Here is a 15,918-nt window from a genome sequence, read left to right on the forward strand (position 1 = left end):
CATATCGTCATTCAGATTTCACATAGATTTTTTTCTAGTGACCGACATGGCATGGGCAAAACATGCCTCGGTCAAAAGCCATGTCGGGTGAAACAAATGGGTGCACAACTCCCTCCCCAGACACTACTTATAGGTAATTACACGTAGAGAAAAAAAGAGATCACCGTCTTGGATATGAAAGAAGGTATTAAAGAATGCCATGCCTTCTGCCATGGAGTGCCATGCCTCCTGCTGAGTACCACGCCTTCTTCGTCTCCTGCCGTGGAATTCCTTGCCTTGTGTCCAGGTCCTTTGGTGTTCTTACAGCAGCCGCGGTCTTCACCTGACTGGCTCTCATGCCGCTGCTGCAGCTGCTCTCTTTCTTTTGAAACATTATTTTGCCATCAGTATAGGTGGCATCAGGATGCCCAGGGTTAGTGAGGAAAAGGGTATGCAATTAGCATGGCGAAGGCAGATGTCGTCTCGTGTAAAGGGGACACTTTCAGACCAAGAGGACGAGCAGTTATAGAGGGTTAAGGCAGATGCCATCACATGTAAAGAGGAAGTCCTCAGACCAAGCCAGAGCCTCCGAGTTTACAGATACAGATTGGGTTTCTGCTTCGACGGTGCATCGGCAACTTATTGGATGATTCTCATTTAATCATACTTTATTTGATGATTGATCTGTGGAGAAAGTATACTGGTACGAAGGGTGGGTTCTTCGTGTTTGTCTACGGGAGGTGAGTGGACGGTTTGTGTCTACGGGGGTCTAGCGTCTTGTGTACTTGTAGTTATTTCACTGATCAATATGGCACCGGACTCGAGACAACAGAGGGAATTTATAGATCAGTTTCGGGCCAGAGGATCTTGCCTTGGTGATATTGGGAACCCATTCCCACATGTAATCCCCTCTAGAGACTTCAATCTATCACATCCCAGAGGGAAAGCGGTAGAAGACAACGTTCTACATGATAGCTTCTGTGAAAATAGTACAAGAGAGAACTCTTCAGATTGTGTGACAGCTTTCCTCTTTGTCAAGATAAGACAATATTACGTCGGGTATGCCTTTGTGAAGTTATTGTAAGCTCATTACGTATTGTCACTTGCTGAAACGTATTGTATGAAGATTACAATTGGATCAAACTGCTAACAAGTGTAGATAAAAAGCCACCACTGCACAACGTGCACAATGTTTGAAATTAGTGAATATGTTTTGAGCTGTAAACTGCAAGTAAAAGCTGGGGTGCCCCTGATCAGTAGTGGTAATCACCCGTAATTGACAACATAATTACAGAATGTCTGAGAGGACAAACATAACAGACAGCGACTCAGAAGAAAAGCATAAAGTCCAGACTGGAACCACATTGAGTCTTTCTTTTTAGAGGAGACGGAAACAAGTTATTAGACTCGTAGCTGTAGCTTAGTAAATGAGAACTGTCAGAAGGTCAGAAGAGGTGAAGATATCAAATATATTCAGAGGGAGGAAGAGCAAGGACGCATTAGTGAAATTGAAACAATACTTCTTTGCATTTTCAGGGCTCAGATCAAGGACCATGCGTTCCATTGTTCACCTAAGAACAGAGACGAGCACTAAATGGATGATAGTCAGGAGATGAATAAGACACTGTGGAAGTTGTATAGATCAGTGTTCATTGACCCAGAAATCGCATTAAAGATGAACTGCCTTAAGAGTCTTCTTCTGATACATTGATTCCCTATATTGCACATGGCTGAGTTCACCACTTCACTATTGGAGTCCGAGATAGCTATTGACAGTATGCCTCTGCATATTGTCAGACTCCTGCAATTTTTTTTAAAGGAATTTAAAATACCGTTACCGTGAGTTTAACATCCCCGTAAGAGAGAGAGTGGACTCGTTTTAATCCCGTTAAGTGTAAAACGCTCTCAGCCTCATTCCATAAAGTAGGCAAGCAAAGGAGTTCCAAAAAAAAAGTTACTGAACCAAGAACATTATCGTCACTTCTCATGAGAATTCTTGTGAGGGTTGCAAAGGTGTGAGTTGATTGACTTTATGGAATCATACAGTTATCATACTCGCAGGCAACGCTGCTTCATGCAGTTCATGCCCGTACCATCTGCAATCTGAAATTAAAGATGCAGTGGGGGTCAAGGTGCATTAATCTTTCATGGACGGTCCCTTTTTTTGCGGATGAAATATTTGAAACATAGAATCTTGAACTTGACCGAACAGAATAATAAAAAAAGAAGCCCACGACAGTTGTTGGCCTGATGTGACCCACAAAATCCGCACACCGGGAATAGCTAGTAAAATAGGACGGATCTTCAGCTTCCTAATAAATAGATCTCAGTAACATCTTGTAAGCCAGGCGTACAGTTATGTTTCCACGGTGAAAAACATGGCTAATGACACCTCTTTTGTTTCTTTTCTTATCTGACGTAGATTAGAACACGTATGGAAGTCTCTTGTCGTCATTTGCGGATAATACCAGCATAAGCGTACAGTTCTTATTGCCGGGGGAACACTTGAGGGGTTACACAAGAACGCCGAAGACAAGATATTGGTCATGGGAGATAGGCTTAGACCTTCTACATACCAGAAACGTACAACTCGTTTTATCATGAAAGAGAAACGTAGAGATAGATGCTTGGCAGGGTTTGGCACACCGTCAAGTTAAACGGACGCAAATCCCTTAATGGCACTCTTCATATCATTAGCAGTCTCCAGATTACCTTTCTCTTTTTTCTTTCTCTTTTTTTCCAAAATTACCTTTCAGATCGCGTGAAATTGTGTAGTTATGCAAAGATCATTCCCAACTTGTAGAATAAGATAAGCCCTAATTGACGCTGGCCTAGAATAAAAAAAAAAAAAGATTCAGACGTAATTTTTCTTTAGGAGCGCAGTCGAAAGAAGTATGATTTATACATGGAAAATTTTGAAAGCTTTGGCTCTCATTCTCCTCTCCAGAATCATTCCCACTTGGCTGGACAAGCACGAAAGACTGCTAAGTGCCAGCATTTAAGTTAAAATGAGCCATAAATTCGGCAAGAAGAAACAGTGGAAGATTTTGAGAGGAAATACAGACAAGGAGAGCCGGGGAAACTGTAGGGGGGCAGTTGAATTTTCAGCTCCCATGGAAATGTTGCATCATGCTAAGTAAACGCAAATATTGTTTCTGGTGTAAGTGTTTTCTATCATGTAGAGGACGTTACGTACCTCAGTTTGTAATGATGTTCCCACCTGGTGGCAGGGAGAGTGTGGTTCAGCCTGTTCCCATCAGATGTGTAAAGCCAGAAGTGCCTGACAGACCAGATACACAACGATTACAGACCTTGATGTGAATCACAACGCCAGTCATAAATGTTCCAATCAGACTGCACGGACATGAGAACCTCCGTTATGGAAATACAAGACACACACACACACACACACACACACACACACACACACACTCAGAAGTATCGTAGTCTTAAAAATTTGTCAAGAATCGAAGACTTCGATGGTATACAAATTAGTGTTCCTTTTGTTAGTGGCTTGATAGCGTGGCCAGTACAGAATTTTCAGCCTTCAGGGAAAGTTACGTAAAAGATTAAAGAGAGACTGAGGAATGGATTCCAGAATGCAATTTACACAGGAGTGACCCAATAGAAAGGACAACGGTAATTCACTTACTCGCTCCTGACTCCCGGCAAGACCCCCCCACCCACCCACCCACCCTTTGGTAGACTCTGGTGATTCCTAGCGATCCTTTCTAACCTCAGACAAGCTCTCCAGACCCTTGAGGATCTTCAGTGATTCCAGGTAACACTGTTGACACAAAACAAATCTTGGTAACTTCAGGCAGTCTTGAGTGAACGTATCTAACCCTTCTAACACTTTGTGGGTTTCGTTGACCCCCCCGGTGAACCGCGCGTACTCATGGCCAATCCTGCTATCCCTTGACAAACCTGGCAGATCCCAGGCAATCTCGGGAAATGTGTGTAGGTCCTAATGTAATGACATGTGATCCGTCCCACATCCAGCCCATCCCCGTCCTCCCAGCGTCTGCCTGCCTCCAGTGGTGTTATCAGGCGGAACATATTGCCAGGGTATGTCTTCCCCTCACCCTGCACGCATACACACAGCGCACTTAAAGAAACGCACACCGCAAAGAACAGACAGAGAAGGCCCAGAGGAGGACAACTAAGATGATACTATAGTTGAGAGAGTGTTGAGGTAAAGGGAAAGGTGACAAGACTGAACTTTGTCGACCATAGTAGACAAAAAAGTAAGGGGCGACCTGATCACAACCTCTAAGCTTTTATGCCAGTTTGATGACGTGCAGAGATAGCAACTCTATGATGTGTAAAGATAGAACAAGAGCAACGAGAACAAAAAATATAAGCTAGAAATTTGTCTGAAAAGACTTAAAATACTTTTATAGTACGAGCGAGTGAAATAGACTAACCTGCGTTGTGAATGTGGACAGCATACTGAAGTTTAAAAAGTTCTTTGATACAAATTAGTAATCACACACACACACACACACACACATTATATATATATATATATATATATATATATATATATATATATATATATATATATATATATATATATATATATATATATATATACGCCTTGGCATGGTGGTAAGAGAACGTACAAGCCTATGTGCTGGTGTTGGGATTTAAAAACTTTATCAATTGTTTGCACCTGATGAGGCGGATTGCCTCCGCAAAACATGTCGTACACCATGTATTGAGAAATACATGTTAAATGAAATTGTCTGAACTACCGAATTGCGATTTCACTTTCACACATATGTATATGTATACATAGATGGATAGATACATAGATAGATAGATTGTTTGATATATAGATAGATATTCTGTGTCGTTTTGGTTAATAGTTTTTTGTTTCTGTTATTTCCAGGTAAGTGGCGTGGGTGGGAGCGTCCGTGTCGACGTGCTGCTGAGGACCCCAGCGCTGGCCCACAGGGGGGATGGTTGTCAGTAGGTGACCTCACATGGCACCCACATTGGACGAAACACTAACACTTCTCTGAAGAATAACGATACTATTGGCTACTAAAAGACATGTAAGTTATTTTACCAGGCATTATCTCCTATGCTACTGTGGAATGGATGGCATTTAAATTCGGTTTCCATTATATGTTGAGTCTGTTGTGACGTGATAGCCTTGCTTTCCACTTTTAACGTGTCCAGCGGTGTGACTGATGTGTTACATTGGCATGCTCACATTACTCGTCTCTCTATATGTTGGGTACCATCACCTGATGTGTCTACTCTCTGTTGTTAAAGGTATGACTGATATACCACTGTCCTGTGTTTGATTATACCTCATACCTGTTGGCCACTGTCAACTGATTGCCCAAGTTTTTTTTTTCCATTTTCTGTGTTGTAAGGTATGACTTATATACCAGTCATGCAGCTGATTTACTTGTTTTCCTGTATGTTTGGTACTATGAACTGACTGTCTAGTTTTCATTTTCAGTGTTCAAGGGTATGACTGACATACCACGGTCATATGGCTGATACTTCTTTAATGTATGTTGGGTTCTGTAGTGTGAGAGTCTACTCCCTCTCCTACATGCCAGGGGGTATGGCTCATGTAATTCATCTGTGTATATCGTGCACCCGTCACAGTACAAGTACGGCACCGTGGCGCGGTTGTCTAGTCTCGCATTTTACATGTCGGGAGTTGTGGATAATGTACCTCATTGGCATGGCTGATATGCTCGTCTCCATGTTTTTTGGTACTCCGGCCTCATCGAATTTATTTTCCATGTACATGAACAAACGATACGACTTATGTACTACAGTAGTGTGGCCAGTGTACCATTATCATTATATGTTGGATAACACGAGCTGACGAAGTCTGCTGTCCATTTATCATGTTAGAAGATATAAGTGGTACTCCAGTGATATATTTCTCCCTGTGTATATTGGTATAATGATGCGGTAGAGTCGTGTCTCCATCGTACTGCACATGTCAGGGAGCTAGGCCTGCTATGCCACGTCTTCCAGAATGAGACAAGTGTGGTAAACTCTACTTTCGAGTGGTTGGTCCCATTAGCTGCTTACCTTGTGCTAAATGATGAATCGAAGACGAATGGAGTCTGGCGGCCCTCATCACCGCAGCCGCCGCCTGTCAGCAGCAGCTACAACCACCACCGCCAACACTTGTCACAACAACGACCACCACAACCATCACCACATAAACAGCAGCAGCAGGAAGAAACATTAACAACATCTGTAGCAGCAGCCTCCACCACAGCCACAACCAAAACAAAAGCAACGGCTGCCACACTCACCACGGTACTTCATACGCATACGGAACGAAACTGTTCACAACACAGGTCGCTCTTGCACAGGTGTAGGCGAACCGGCTAATGCATACACCACCCGAGACGTAAGAGTGGGTGTAAGAGGCAGTGAGAGGGGAGTGAAGGAGCAGGGGTGAGAGCCTAGAACCGATGAGTCTACAAGGGGAGACACAGATCAGGGGATTCAGTGTAAGGGGGAGAGAAATTCTTAAATAGGGTGTTTGGGGGAGAGATGTAGTGTGGGCGTGATCCTTTAAAGTGGTGGTAAACAGACTGAAGGGATGAAGACTGGGGGAAGGGCGCAGGGAGAGGAGGACTGAGATGGTAAGACTGGAGGAAGGGCGCACAGACGGGCAGGGAGCGGAGGACTGTCATAATAAGACTGGAAGATAGAAGAATAAGGGGAGTGTATAGCAAGATGAAAGTTATGGGAGAGTACATATCAGCAGGAGAGTTACACCGGTTTTGAAGTCAGGTTGAAGGATACAGAGGGGAAGGTTGCAAGCCAGGGGAAGAAGTTATGAAGGTACTCTAGGGCAGCCCGAAGAAGGGATGTGAGGAAGGTGAGAGAGGGAGAGAGAATGGTGTTCTAGTGGGAGTGTTGTGTGGTGGTGAGGAAGGGAGACGTGGTTCAGGTCACTGCCTCAAGAGCCTGATATTGGCAATTAGACCCAGTGGAGTGGTCCAGCACACACACACACACACACACACACACACACACTCAAAACCACGTTGGCATGTGGTGAGGACGAAGCATGGGCACGTAGCCTGAAACGATAACAGATAACTTTCGTGTTTGCCTCGAAGGGGTCATAGTTTTTTCATTGTGTAATGAGTAAGGCAGAGGATGATGCAGAAGGCTGGTACTGGAGGTGTGTGTGGAAGATAGCAGTCGGAAGGGGGGTTTGGGAAGCCGTAGCTTGTGCAGGAGACGGAGGGTGAAGAGTGGCTGCAGGTAGTAGTGTGGAAGGAATGCATTAGCTGGAGGGTAGTATGGGGAGTAGCAGCAGTAAGTTTGTGTGTAGAGAGAGCAGTTGGGAGATGGCATGAAGGGTAGCGGGGTGAAGTGGATGGCAATATGGGGGAGGTGGTATGAAGGGGAGAAACAAAGTAGCCACTGGAGACTGGCAAGAAAGGCAGGAGATGGGAAGTGGGACCACTATTGCAGTAGGTATAGTGGGTGGAGAAGGGTAAGCAGATCTACCCTACGTACGTCTGCAGCTTCGGAGGTTTCTGCCCTCACAGCTTGAGCTGAGGCCAAGCTGCTTTGTGGGATCGTTGTTTGACCAAGCTTTTAGGGACCTCAGCCCGCAGGCCCACTGCCATCATGGCCTGGTAGGTCCGCTACATTCTGTGCATACTTATCCAGCCTTCTCAAATTTCACCACTAGACATTCCATAGTTCTTGTGGTTGCAGTGTGTTGAAGAGCTGTGGGCTCCGGATATTCAAAGTATTTTCTTTTGTGCTTTTTGTACCTTTTGATTTCTGTCATGCTTACAGAGAACTGCCTTTTAAGTGTAGATGGGGAACCATACCTTTTAGGATTTTCCAGTTGTAAATCATAGCATATTCCTCCCGTCTGAGTTTGAGAGGAAAGTCTCGATTATTTGAGTCGTTCCCCGTAGTTTATATCCTTTACAGCGTCATTGCTGGCCGTGAAGGGTCGTTGCACACTTTCTAACTGCACTTTCGCCTGTCCCGGAAAGTGATGGTAGCACACAGCAATGTTTGTGAGAATATTAGTGCCTTGAAGAGCGTCAATATGGTATTGCTTCCCCTTGTCTTGAAGGTTCGTAAGATCCAGCCTTCCATATCTGTGGAAGGGGCAGTTGTTGTGTTGGTTGTTTGGAAGGTCGTTAAACTTTGTTACTCTGTCATTTATTTTCTTCAGTCGTTATTTGATGTTGTCTATGTCTGCCCGGGATTCTGCGCTATTTATATGTTTTTTCATTCTTTCATGGGATGAGTTGAAACTTTTTCCTATTGAAAAGATTTTTTTTCCGGTGGCCCGGCGGCAGACGATTTTTATGCCGCATTCTAGTTTGAATTCTGCTTTAGACATATTGATAGTCATTCCAGCATCATTTGCAAAGGATTATGTGCACATATGATTCATATTTGCGGCTGTGCCATATACAAGAATGATGGACAAGAGGGTTGTGAGTACATTTCCTGAGGGAACTGAGCTTTCCACCGTGAACGCAAAGTAAACTGCCTGATTTGCAATAGGTTATGATCTATTAGTTAAATAGTTGTATACCCATTTTCTATTTTTCCGGGTTATTATTATCCTCTTACTGGATTTTGTTTGCTGTGACACTGCGGTCATGTGTTTGAAACACAGAAAATGTGTGGGTTTCACTTCAGCATTTTGTTCTCGCGTTTGTACACTTGTTTTCGTAATGGCCAGGCACCAAAGAGAGACACGATCTACCCTCCCCGAAGCCGTGTTGTCATGGGTTTGAGTTGTGACTTGGGATCCGGACCTCACTGTTCATGTGGTCTTTTAGTGTGAGATTCTCTTATGGTTGCAATTATTCCATTTGATTTTCATTATACCACTTACAAATGCGCATTCCCTCTGCTGTCCAATGGTAGGCGTTCAGGAAGTCACTACAGACAATGACCCACATACGTATATAAAGATAAGTATGTGGGTCATTGTCTGTAGTGACTTCCTGAACGCCTCCCATTGTATTAATATTTCTTTCTCTCATCCCAAAGGTGGGTCATTGTCTGTGGTGACTCTCGGGTCCCTCCATGTAGTATCACCTCCCTTGATATTTTCTCTCCATCTGTTTCTTTGTTTATGTTTACCCACAGTAACCTTCATCACACTAAGTGTGGTGGTAGTGTTGGCATGTCTCTGTTTCCATTTGTGTTGGGCAAGTCTGTCTCTATTTGTCGTGGGGAGAGGGTAACTGACTGGAAAATTTCTCTCATACACATGAGTGTCCCGTAGTTGTATACCGTCATATGACATAATATGCTCTTTGGACTGCTGTTATTGTTCCAGGAGTGTATACCTTCATCACGGCAGTGCTCTGATGGATACAGTCGTGCTGTACCTTGGAAGTTGTTCGTTAAGGTTGGACTCTCGTGTCGAGCAGTTTTCATCTAAATGGATAATCACCACTGTAAAGAGAAAACAAGAACTAGTGAGTACTGTCGTTTATTACTGAGGAAGAGATACAAGTGTTGAAGTTGTTTAATGCACACAGACTTCAACATTTCTATCTCTCCCACTCTGTCTGAGGATGTAATAAAGTACTCTGTTCATATTTTCTCTTTCCAGTGGTGATTGTGCATATACCTCTTCACGGTGAAGTGAAGGTTCTGCATTTGTACGTTGTCTTTTTGTATTAGTATTTTGTCCTTTATTTTGTTATCTTTTTTATATGACTTTATTCTTTGTTCTCACTTCACAGTATGTCAGTTCTCTCCCTCTTTACAATGTTGATTCTTCCACTCCTCGTCCTCCCTCGTTCTACTTCTCGCACTTTTTCTCCCGCTGTTTGTTCCCCTAAGGCCTTGGGTGTGGTGGGAGGTTGGTGGAGTAAGGAGTGTTGTCACTGGCACTTACATGAAACTCCGCATCTCCTCTCCCAGTACTGTTTACTGAAGGAATGGCATTTCGTCGTACCTAGATTTGTAGAGGGGTGGATGGTTTCTGCCTGCTGAAATACAAAGCGGCCTGGATTATGTTAATGAAAGAGACAATCCCCTGGCATTGGTCAAGTTACAGATCCCAGATTTATACTCTATTATTTTATATATTTTTTCTCATTCTCTTCTGGTCTCCACAACAGACTACTTGTGCATATAATTTACAAAGGCCTGGGTTTGGAATGCGCTATAACTATGTGTATTTTTTCTCACGTAAAACCTTTATGTAAACAATCCAGCAAGTGGCATCACCTGGTAGGACTTTTAGCCACGTTCTCTAACCCAGTAAAAATTTCCTGGTCTGGCTGGCTCTGTTCTCGCCGTAAGTCATCCGATTTATTTATTTATTTATTTATTTTTTTTGCTCCTACGCCTTGTGTGTCCCAAAATATCCTTGTTACGATAACAGCAATTTGCGGTACGTCCACACACACACACACACACACACACACACACACACACACACACACACACACACACACACACCTGTGCAATCCTTCCCTATATGTGAGTGAGTGCACACCTAACGTAATGGAGGTGCTTTGGCCATTGGCCACCGTCTATGCTGCAGAACAATTGTCGGTAACGTGGTACCCCGGTGATGATGCTTCCACTGATGGTGTGGACGGTGATAGTGTTGGTGGCTAGCGTTTTGTTGGTGATTCTGGTGGCGGAGGCTGGAGGTAATGATGTCGGTACTGGTGGTGATATTTATGGTGATGTTATTCCTGTTGGCCATGGTGAAGATTGTGATGATAGTGCCTCGTGTGACAGTGTTTACGGTTAAGACAGTAATGATGTGGTGGCTCTGAAGCTTTTGACGGTGATAATGTTTTCGCTGGTGTTCGCGAATCCTGGTTGTGTTGAGGTTTACGGTGTGAGTAAGGGTGTGTGTGGGTGGGGGGCTGTGCCTCTCGGGATTTATGGAGATTACTGTGGTTTATGTGGGGCTTACCCAGTACCGCTCCTCTTTCCTTGAGGTAAAAATTGCGGGCTATGTATAGACCGTTAACATGCCTCAGCGACAGTCTTTAGTGAAAACTGTTCAGAACATCTGACATGTTACTCAGTTGAGCGTCAGTGGGTAAGAAATTTGGATATTAAGACCCACGTAAGGTATCCTGGAAGGCCTTTCTCTACTAGGCACTGAGTATATATCCTTAGCGTGAGGGATATGCACAGCAGCAAATGATACCACTAGAGAAACACTGTGTCATTTGTACAATAAGGCAGTGTAGTATGAACAGCCCGAATCAGTTAACCATCTACAGACTTCAGAAATAGACATCATTTGTTGGGGGGGGAAAAAAATGAATATTCAATTAAGATTTAAAAGTACCTCATCAGCGGCCTTGCAGTGTTTACACAGGCATGTGGACTGTAGCCAGAAATCGACCGATTGATCAGCGCAGCACTTGATCAGGTTGGACCCACTTCGAGTTAACATTGTGGTAGCCAAAATCTACGAAGAGATTAGGCGGGTGTCAGTCCTGGGGCTGGAATATATAGGCCGTGAACACAGTCGTTGATCCACATCGGGTATGGCAACTTTAGCCCGGGTAGTGCATAGTTTTGCTTGCTTCATTAGCCACTATTAAAGATATCGTAGTTTATGGCCTCTGGGAGGACAAGCTAGACCAGCCGTGTTTATGATCGTTTGAATTGACGGAATATTGTTTGTGTACTCAACTTTTCTCGCTGTTAACTGTGGATTTGATCGAGACTAGACTTGTTACCTTGGAGATGTGCATGTGATTTGGTGACCATAAATCAATTTTTTGTATAAGTTATCATATATTGGACTGTATTTTTCACCTGGGACAGTACCTAATTTTGTGACGTCATTTCGTCTCTCAGTTGGATTAAACTGAAACTGCAGATTTTATACATATTAAAGATGTGCATGTTGTATTCCCGTGGCCATAAATAACCTTTTATTAAAGAAATCATGTTGAACTTAAATACATTTTTCAAATATTTATTGTCAGAAATGAATGAAATATATGCATGGTTATAAATTTGTGGGCTTGATACTTCATTGTCCGTATTTCCATATTCCCAGCCGCTTAATATATACGCACTGGGAGCATTCATGCCGTTCCCACATGCCAGTCCCTAGTTATGTTGTTAACTGCGGCGCAGAGAGTGGCCACGGAGACGAGGGGCACCCACGGATGGCTTACCACGTTCAGCCTTCCACTCAGTTGACCCACTCGAGCAGGAACTGGCAGAGGGACTACCAGCGGGACTGAGACACTTTAGTTCTCTTAATTGGGTGGAGAAAGAAGGGGTTAGAGAGGGGACGGTACAGTCGAGAAATAGAATATGGTATAAAGTGTACTAATGGGTGGTGCGGGTTTTACTGGTGGACGGGTAGGTTTGGTATGTTTGATTTGTATATTTCTTACCCCCTAACATATCAGGGGTGTCTGTCACTAGTGTTGTTTGTTAGGCTGGAAGTTAGCTAAGCCAGATTAGGAACTGTTCATTTGGATACCGATCGGGGATTGGAGCCTCTCTCAGTGCTTTAAATCTCCATGGGAACCAGCTGTGTTCCATCTTAGTTTTGCTGTCCGAGGTCTTGTGTTTTTGTCTTGGTTGTCTTCTACTTTCTGTCATACTTTTCTGCTGGTTCCCTAAAGCTTGTTCCAGTTATTATTGTCCGTATTTTTGATATAAGGGTACTTGTGAATAGTGACGAATCCTTTAACTCCTTTATTAAACCATCTGTAGCTTCAGCATGCGTGACTTAGAGGGAAAATGAGTGGAAATTGGGGAGTAGGTCTGTATTAGAAGGACTGTAGCCTTTACCATATGTACTTTTTGCCCCTCCGGTAGTTTCCAGAATCTCTGCGGTGCTCTTTACTGCCTCACTTGATCTCATGTTGCCCACACGTTTGTTTCCGCACCCAACCCTCCCACCTACCTACCCTGCTGTTGCGAGAGCTCTCTGGGCTCCCGTAGCCTGTGAGTCAACTTCCCCTTGTGTAACAATGAGATCACTTGTCGTAAATGAGCAGTTCGGGTGTGCATGGTGCTTTGGCCTGTTTACCGATCAGGTACTGAATGAGTAACGGAGACATATGAACTACCATTGATATCCGAACCTCTCGCGTCAATTGTAAGTTACAAAAGCGAATCATTTTCTGTGTTGGTTTTCTTCCCAAAACATAGGCTGGGTCGATGCTAGAAGCCCTTGGACCATTATGGCAAAAATGAGGATTCCCTTCCTCTGCAGGGGTTGTTGTTATATATATATATATATATATATATATATATATATATATATATATATATATATATATATATACAGGGGTTGTTATATATATATATATATATATATATATATATATATATATATATATATATATATATATATATATGTATATATATATATATATATTACTGGTTAGGGATTAGTTACGGCTGTGGCAGTGTTCTCCCCCTACCCTGTGGCCTCACCAACAAAAACAAACATATAAATTACGTGTCTGTTGTTGGAGGGAGAGAAGTCTGGCTGCCACCTTCCAAACCCGTCGCCTCTGGATGGTTGGTATGATTTTTGGGCCCGAGTAGGTGTGGTGCTCATGTCCCTTGTCCTCCAGGGTGTTACCATAGGGTTAGGGCAGGTGGCTCTTGTTTCCTGCCCTCCAGGGTGTGGCCCTATGGTCGGGGCTGGTGAGTTTTATGTCCCCAGCACACCAGGGTGTGGCCCAAGGGTCGGGGCTGGTGAGTTTTATGTCCCCAGCACACCAGGGTGTGGCCCAAGGGTCGGGGCTGGTGAGTCTTACGTCCCCAGCCCTCCAGGGTGTGAGCCTAGGGTGGGATGTGTAGGTTTTATACCCGCCTCCTGCCCTGCAGGGTGTGGCATATTGATTTACCCCGCCCTCCCGCCCTTCAAGGCTTGTTATCACATTCACTCAGATACCACGTAACACCGACCAGACGTTTTCTTCTTTTCCATCTGCACATAGATGACGTGGTCAGATTTTCAGGTTCCCCATTTTTAGAAAAATGGGAAGATTATTGTAATCACCAGACCATTTTAGGTGGTGACGACGAGGTTCCTTCAGTATGGTGGTCCCTCTTTCTTGCTGCCGCCGACGACGACATGTATCCGTTGGATAGTCGAACGAAAATTTCTGTACGTTCAAGTGTATCTAGCGGGACTCTGTCTTCATATGTCCCTCTTGACTCGCAGTCTACCCTCATAATAAGAGACAGCATTTTTTCCTCCCAGAATTTAAGTTCAGAAAACCTAAACTAAAATTAGTGAAGAGGCAAAGCAATCTGACAAAATTTTTACAGCATATAAGATAGATTGAGATCCTGAGAAATGGGAGGATATATCTGATTAACGTAATTACCGAAAACAGACTAGATAAAACCTTACCCAAGGTAATTAGAGGGTGTTGATTAAGATCTCTTGGGTGAAGTCGAGTTATGATAATTTAATCCGGGTCGTGTCTTATAGTGATGAGCTTCTGTAGTGTGTGGGAGCCCTCGGGGCCTGCCTACCCCGTGCTAAGGTGGATGGGAGGGTGGGAGCGTGTGGTGGTGGTTGTTACCGGGCTGAGATGTGTGTGTGATGGACTCATGATGTGCTCTTGCTGGCAACACCTGCTGGGTCTGGAGGATCATAATGATAGCGCTGCGGCTCCTGCTGCTCCTGCTCATATTGATGATGAAGATGCTGCTGCCTTTCGTTGCTTCTCTATCTGCTTATGCTGTTGCTACAGTTTCTCCTACAAATACTGCTGCTGCTGCTACTGCTGTTGGTTTTGTTACCTTTATCACTGCCACTGCCATTTCTACTTCTATTTTTCGTATACTTATGTTTCTACTACATTCCCATGTATCTGGCTTTAAAAATGATCTAGTCACTTCGTTTTTCATTTATGATTACAGTAGATATAGCCTGTAAGATGAGAGGGATGGTCTTCTTCTGTATGATGAATGTGATCATGAAATTGGATAGAGTTGGGTCTGTAGGTACTGCAGTGAAGGAATGACTCACGTTAGTAAGTTTTCGCAAGAAGAAAGGTAAAGATCTTTTCTTCCTTATAGGAAGAGAGGGAGGAACATTCTGGTAAAAGGAAGCATAATGTTAATTATAATGTTTATGATAAGTTTTGATGATAAATCTCTTTCACGGTACCTCCAAGACACACACATGAAATTGAGAACTACTCATGGTACACGTCTTTAAGGGTACCTTCGTGTAACTCTCTTTTAAAATAGCTTTTTTTTTTTCTTGCATTCCAACTTAATATTGATTTGTGGAATTTGTTGAAAGTTACCTTTCTGTGTACATAAGTAACAGTAGGGAAAACAAATCTGTTCCGTTGAGGCAGTAGGTAGTAGTATTATGTATGTATGTAATAATCGGGCTGGGTTATCGTTATCAAGAGCTGTACACGAGTATGTATATACTCAGGAGGTGATACACAACTGACTTCTGATATCTTCATTGAGTTGACTGTGGCCGTACCTCGCGGGAAAGATAATTTGATCATTAGTAACGAGGAGTAACGATACGTAACTGTGGTAACAGTTATAAAGATAATGCCAGTAATAATAGCCACATTGATCTGTCATGCGCCAGCGCACCAGTTCGGCAGTGCTGGTGCTTTTTTTATTATTATTTGCTCGTCACGGGTCGTAAACGGCGAGAGAATGAACGTCAATCGGGTCGTGATTGCTCTAAGCCGGAGCGCCATCACGGAGGAACCGAGGTGAGCAAACGGATATGGCTTTAAAAGAATTTGTAATAAGAAATCAAGCCACGCCTCGCAGAGTTTGAAGAGAGAAAAGCAACCTGATCAACCTTTGCTTATTGCATACTTAGTTCAGTTGGGTTTACGCATGTGTACAGGCCTTAAGTACGACTGCTGGAGTAGTAGATTAAAAAAAAAAAAGAATATCGATTTCCTACATGATGTCCTAGGGTGTAGACCGATATAT

At 43.5% G+C, this 15,918-nt stretch overlaps 1 protein-coding gene across 10 annotated transcripts in view; it reads left to right on the top strand.

The window, feature by feature from the left end:
* Positions 1-15,918, top strand: part of LOC139760854 (uncharacterized) — a 206,610-nt gene that overhangs the window by 88,275 nt on the left and 102,417 nt on the right. For 4 of the 10 annotated variants that reach the window (XM_071684559.1, XM_071684555.1, XM_071684554.1 and 1 more), the window contains one exon: positions 4,874-5,039. The exons of the other annotated variants lie outside the window; for them this stretch is intronic. In XM_071684559.1, the coding sequence (XP_071540660.1) occupies positions 5,038-5,039 (2 nt within the window). In that variant the 5' untranslated portion in view covers positions 4,874-5,037. The remainder of the gene's footprint in view (positions 1-4,873; positions 5,040-15,918) is intronic. 10 annotated transcript variants of the gene reach the window in all.

Source organism: Panulirus ornatus, chromosome 38 (assembly GCF_036320965.1).
Source record: "Panulirus ornatus isolate Po-2019 chromosome 38, ASM3632096v1, whole genome shotgun sequence".
Classification (NCBI taxonomy): domain Eukaryota; kingdom Metazoa; phylum Arthropoda; class Malacostraca; order Decapoda; family Palinuridae; genus Panulirus; species Panulirus ornatus.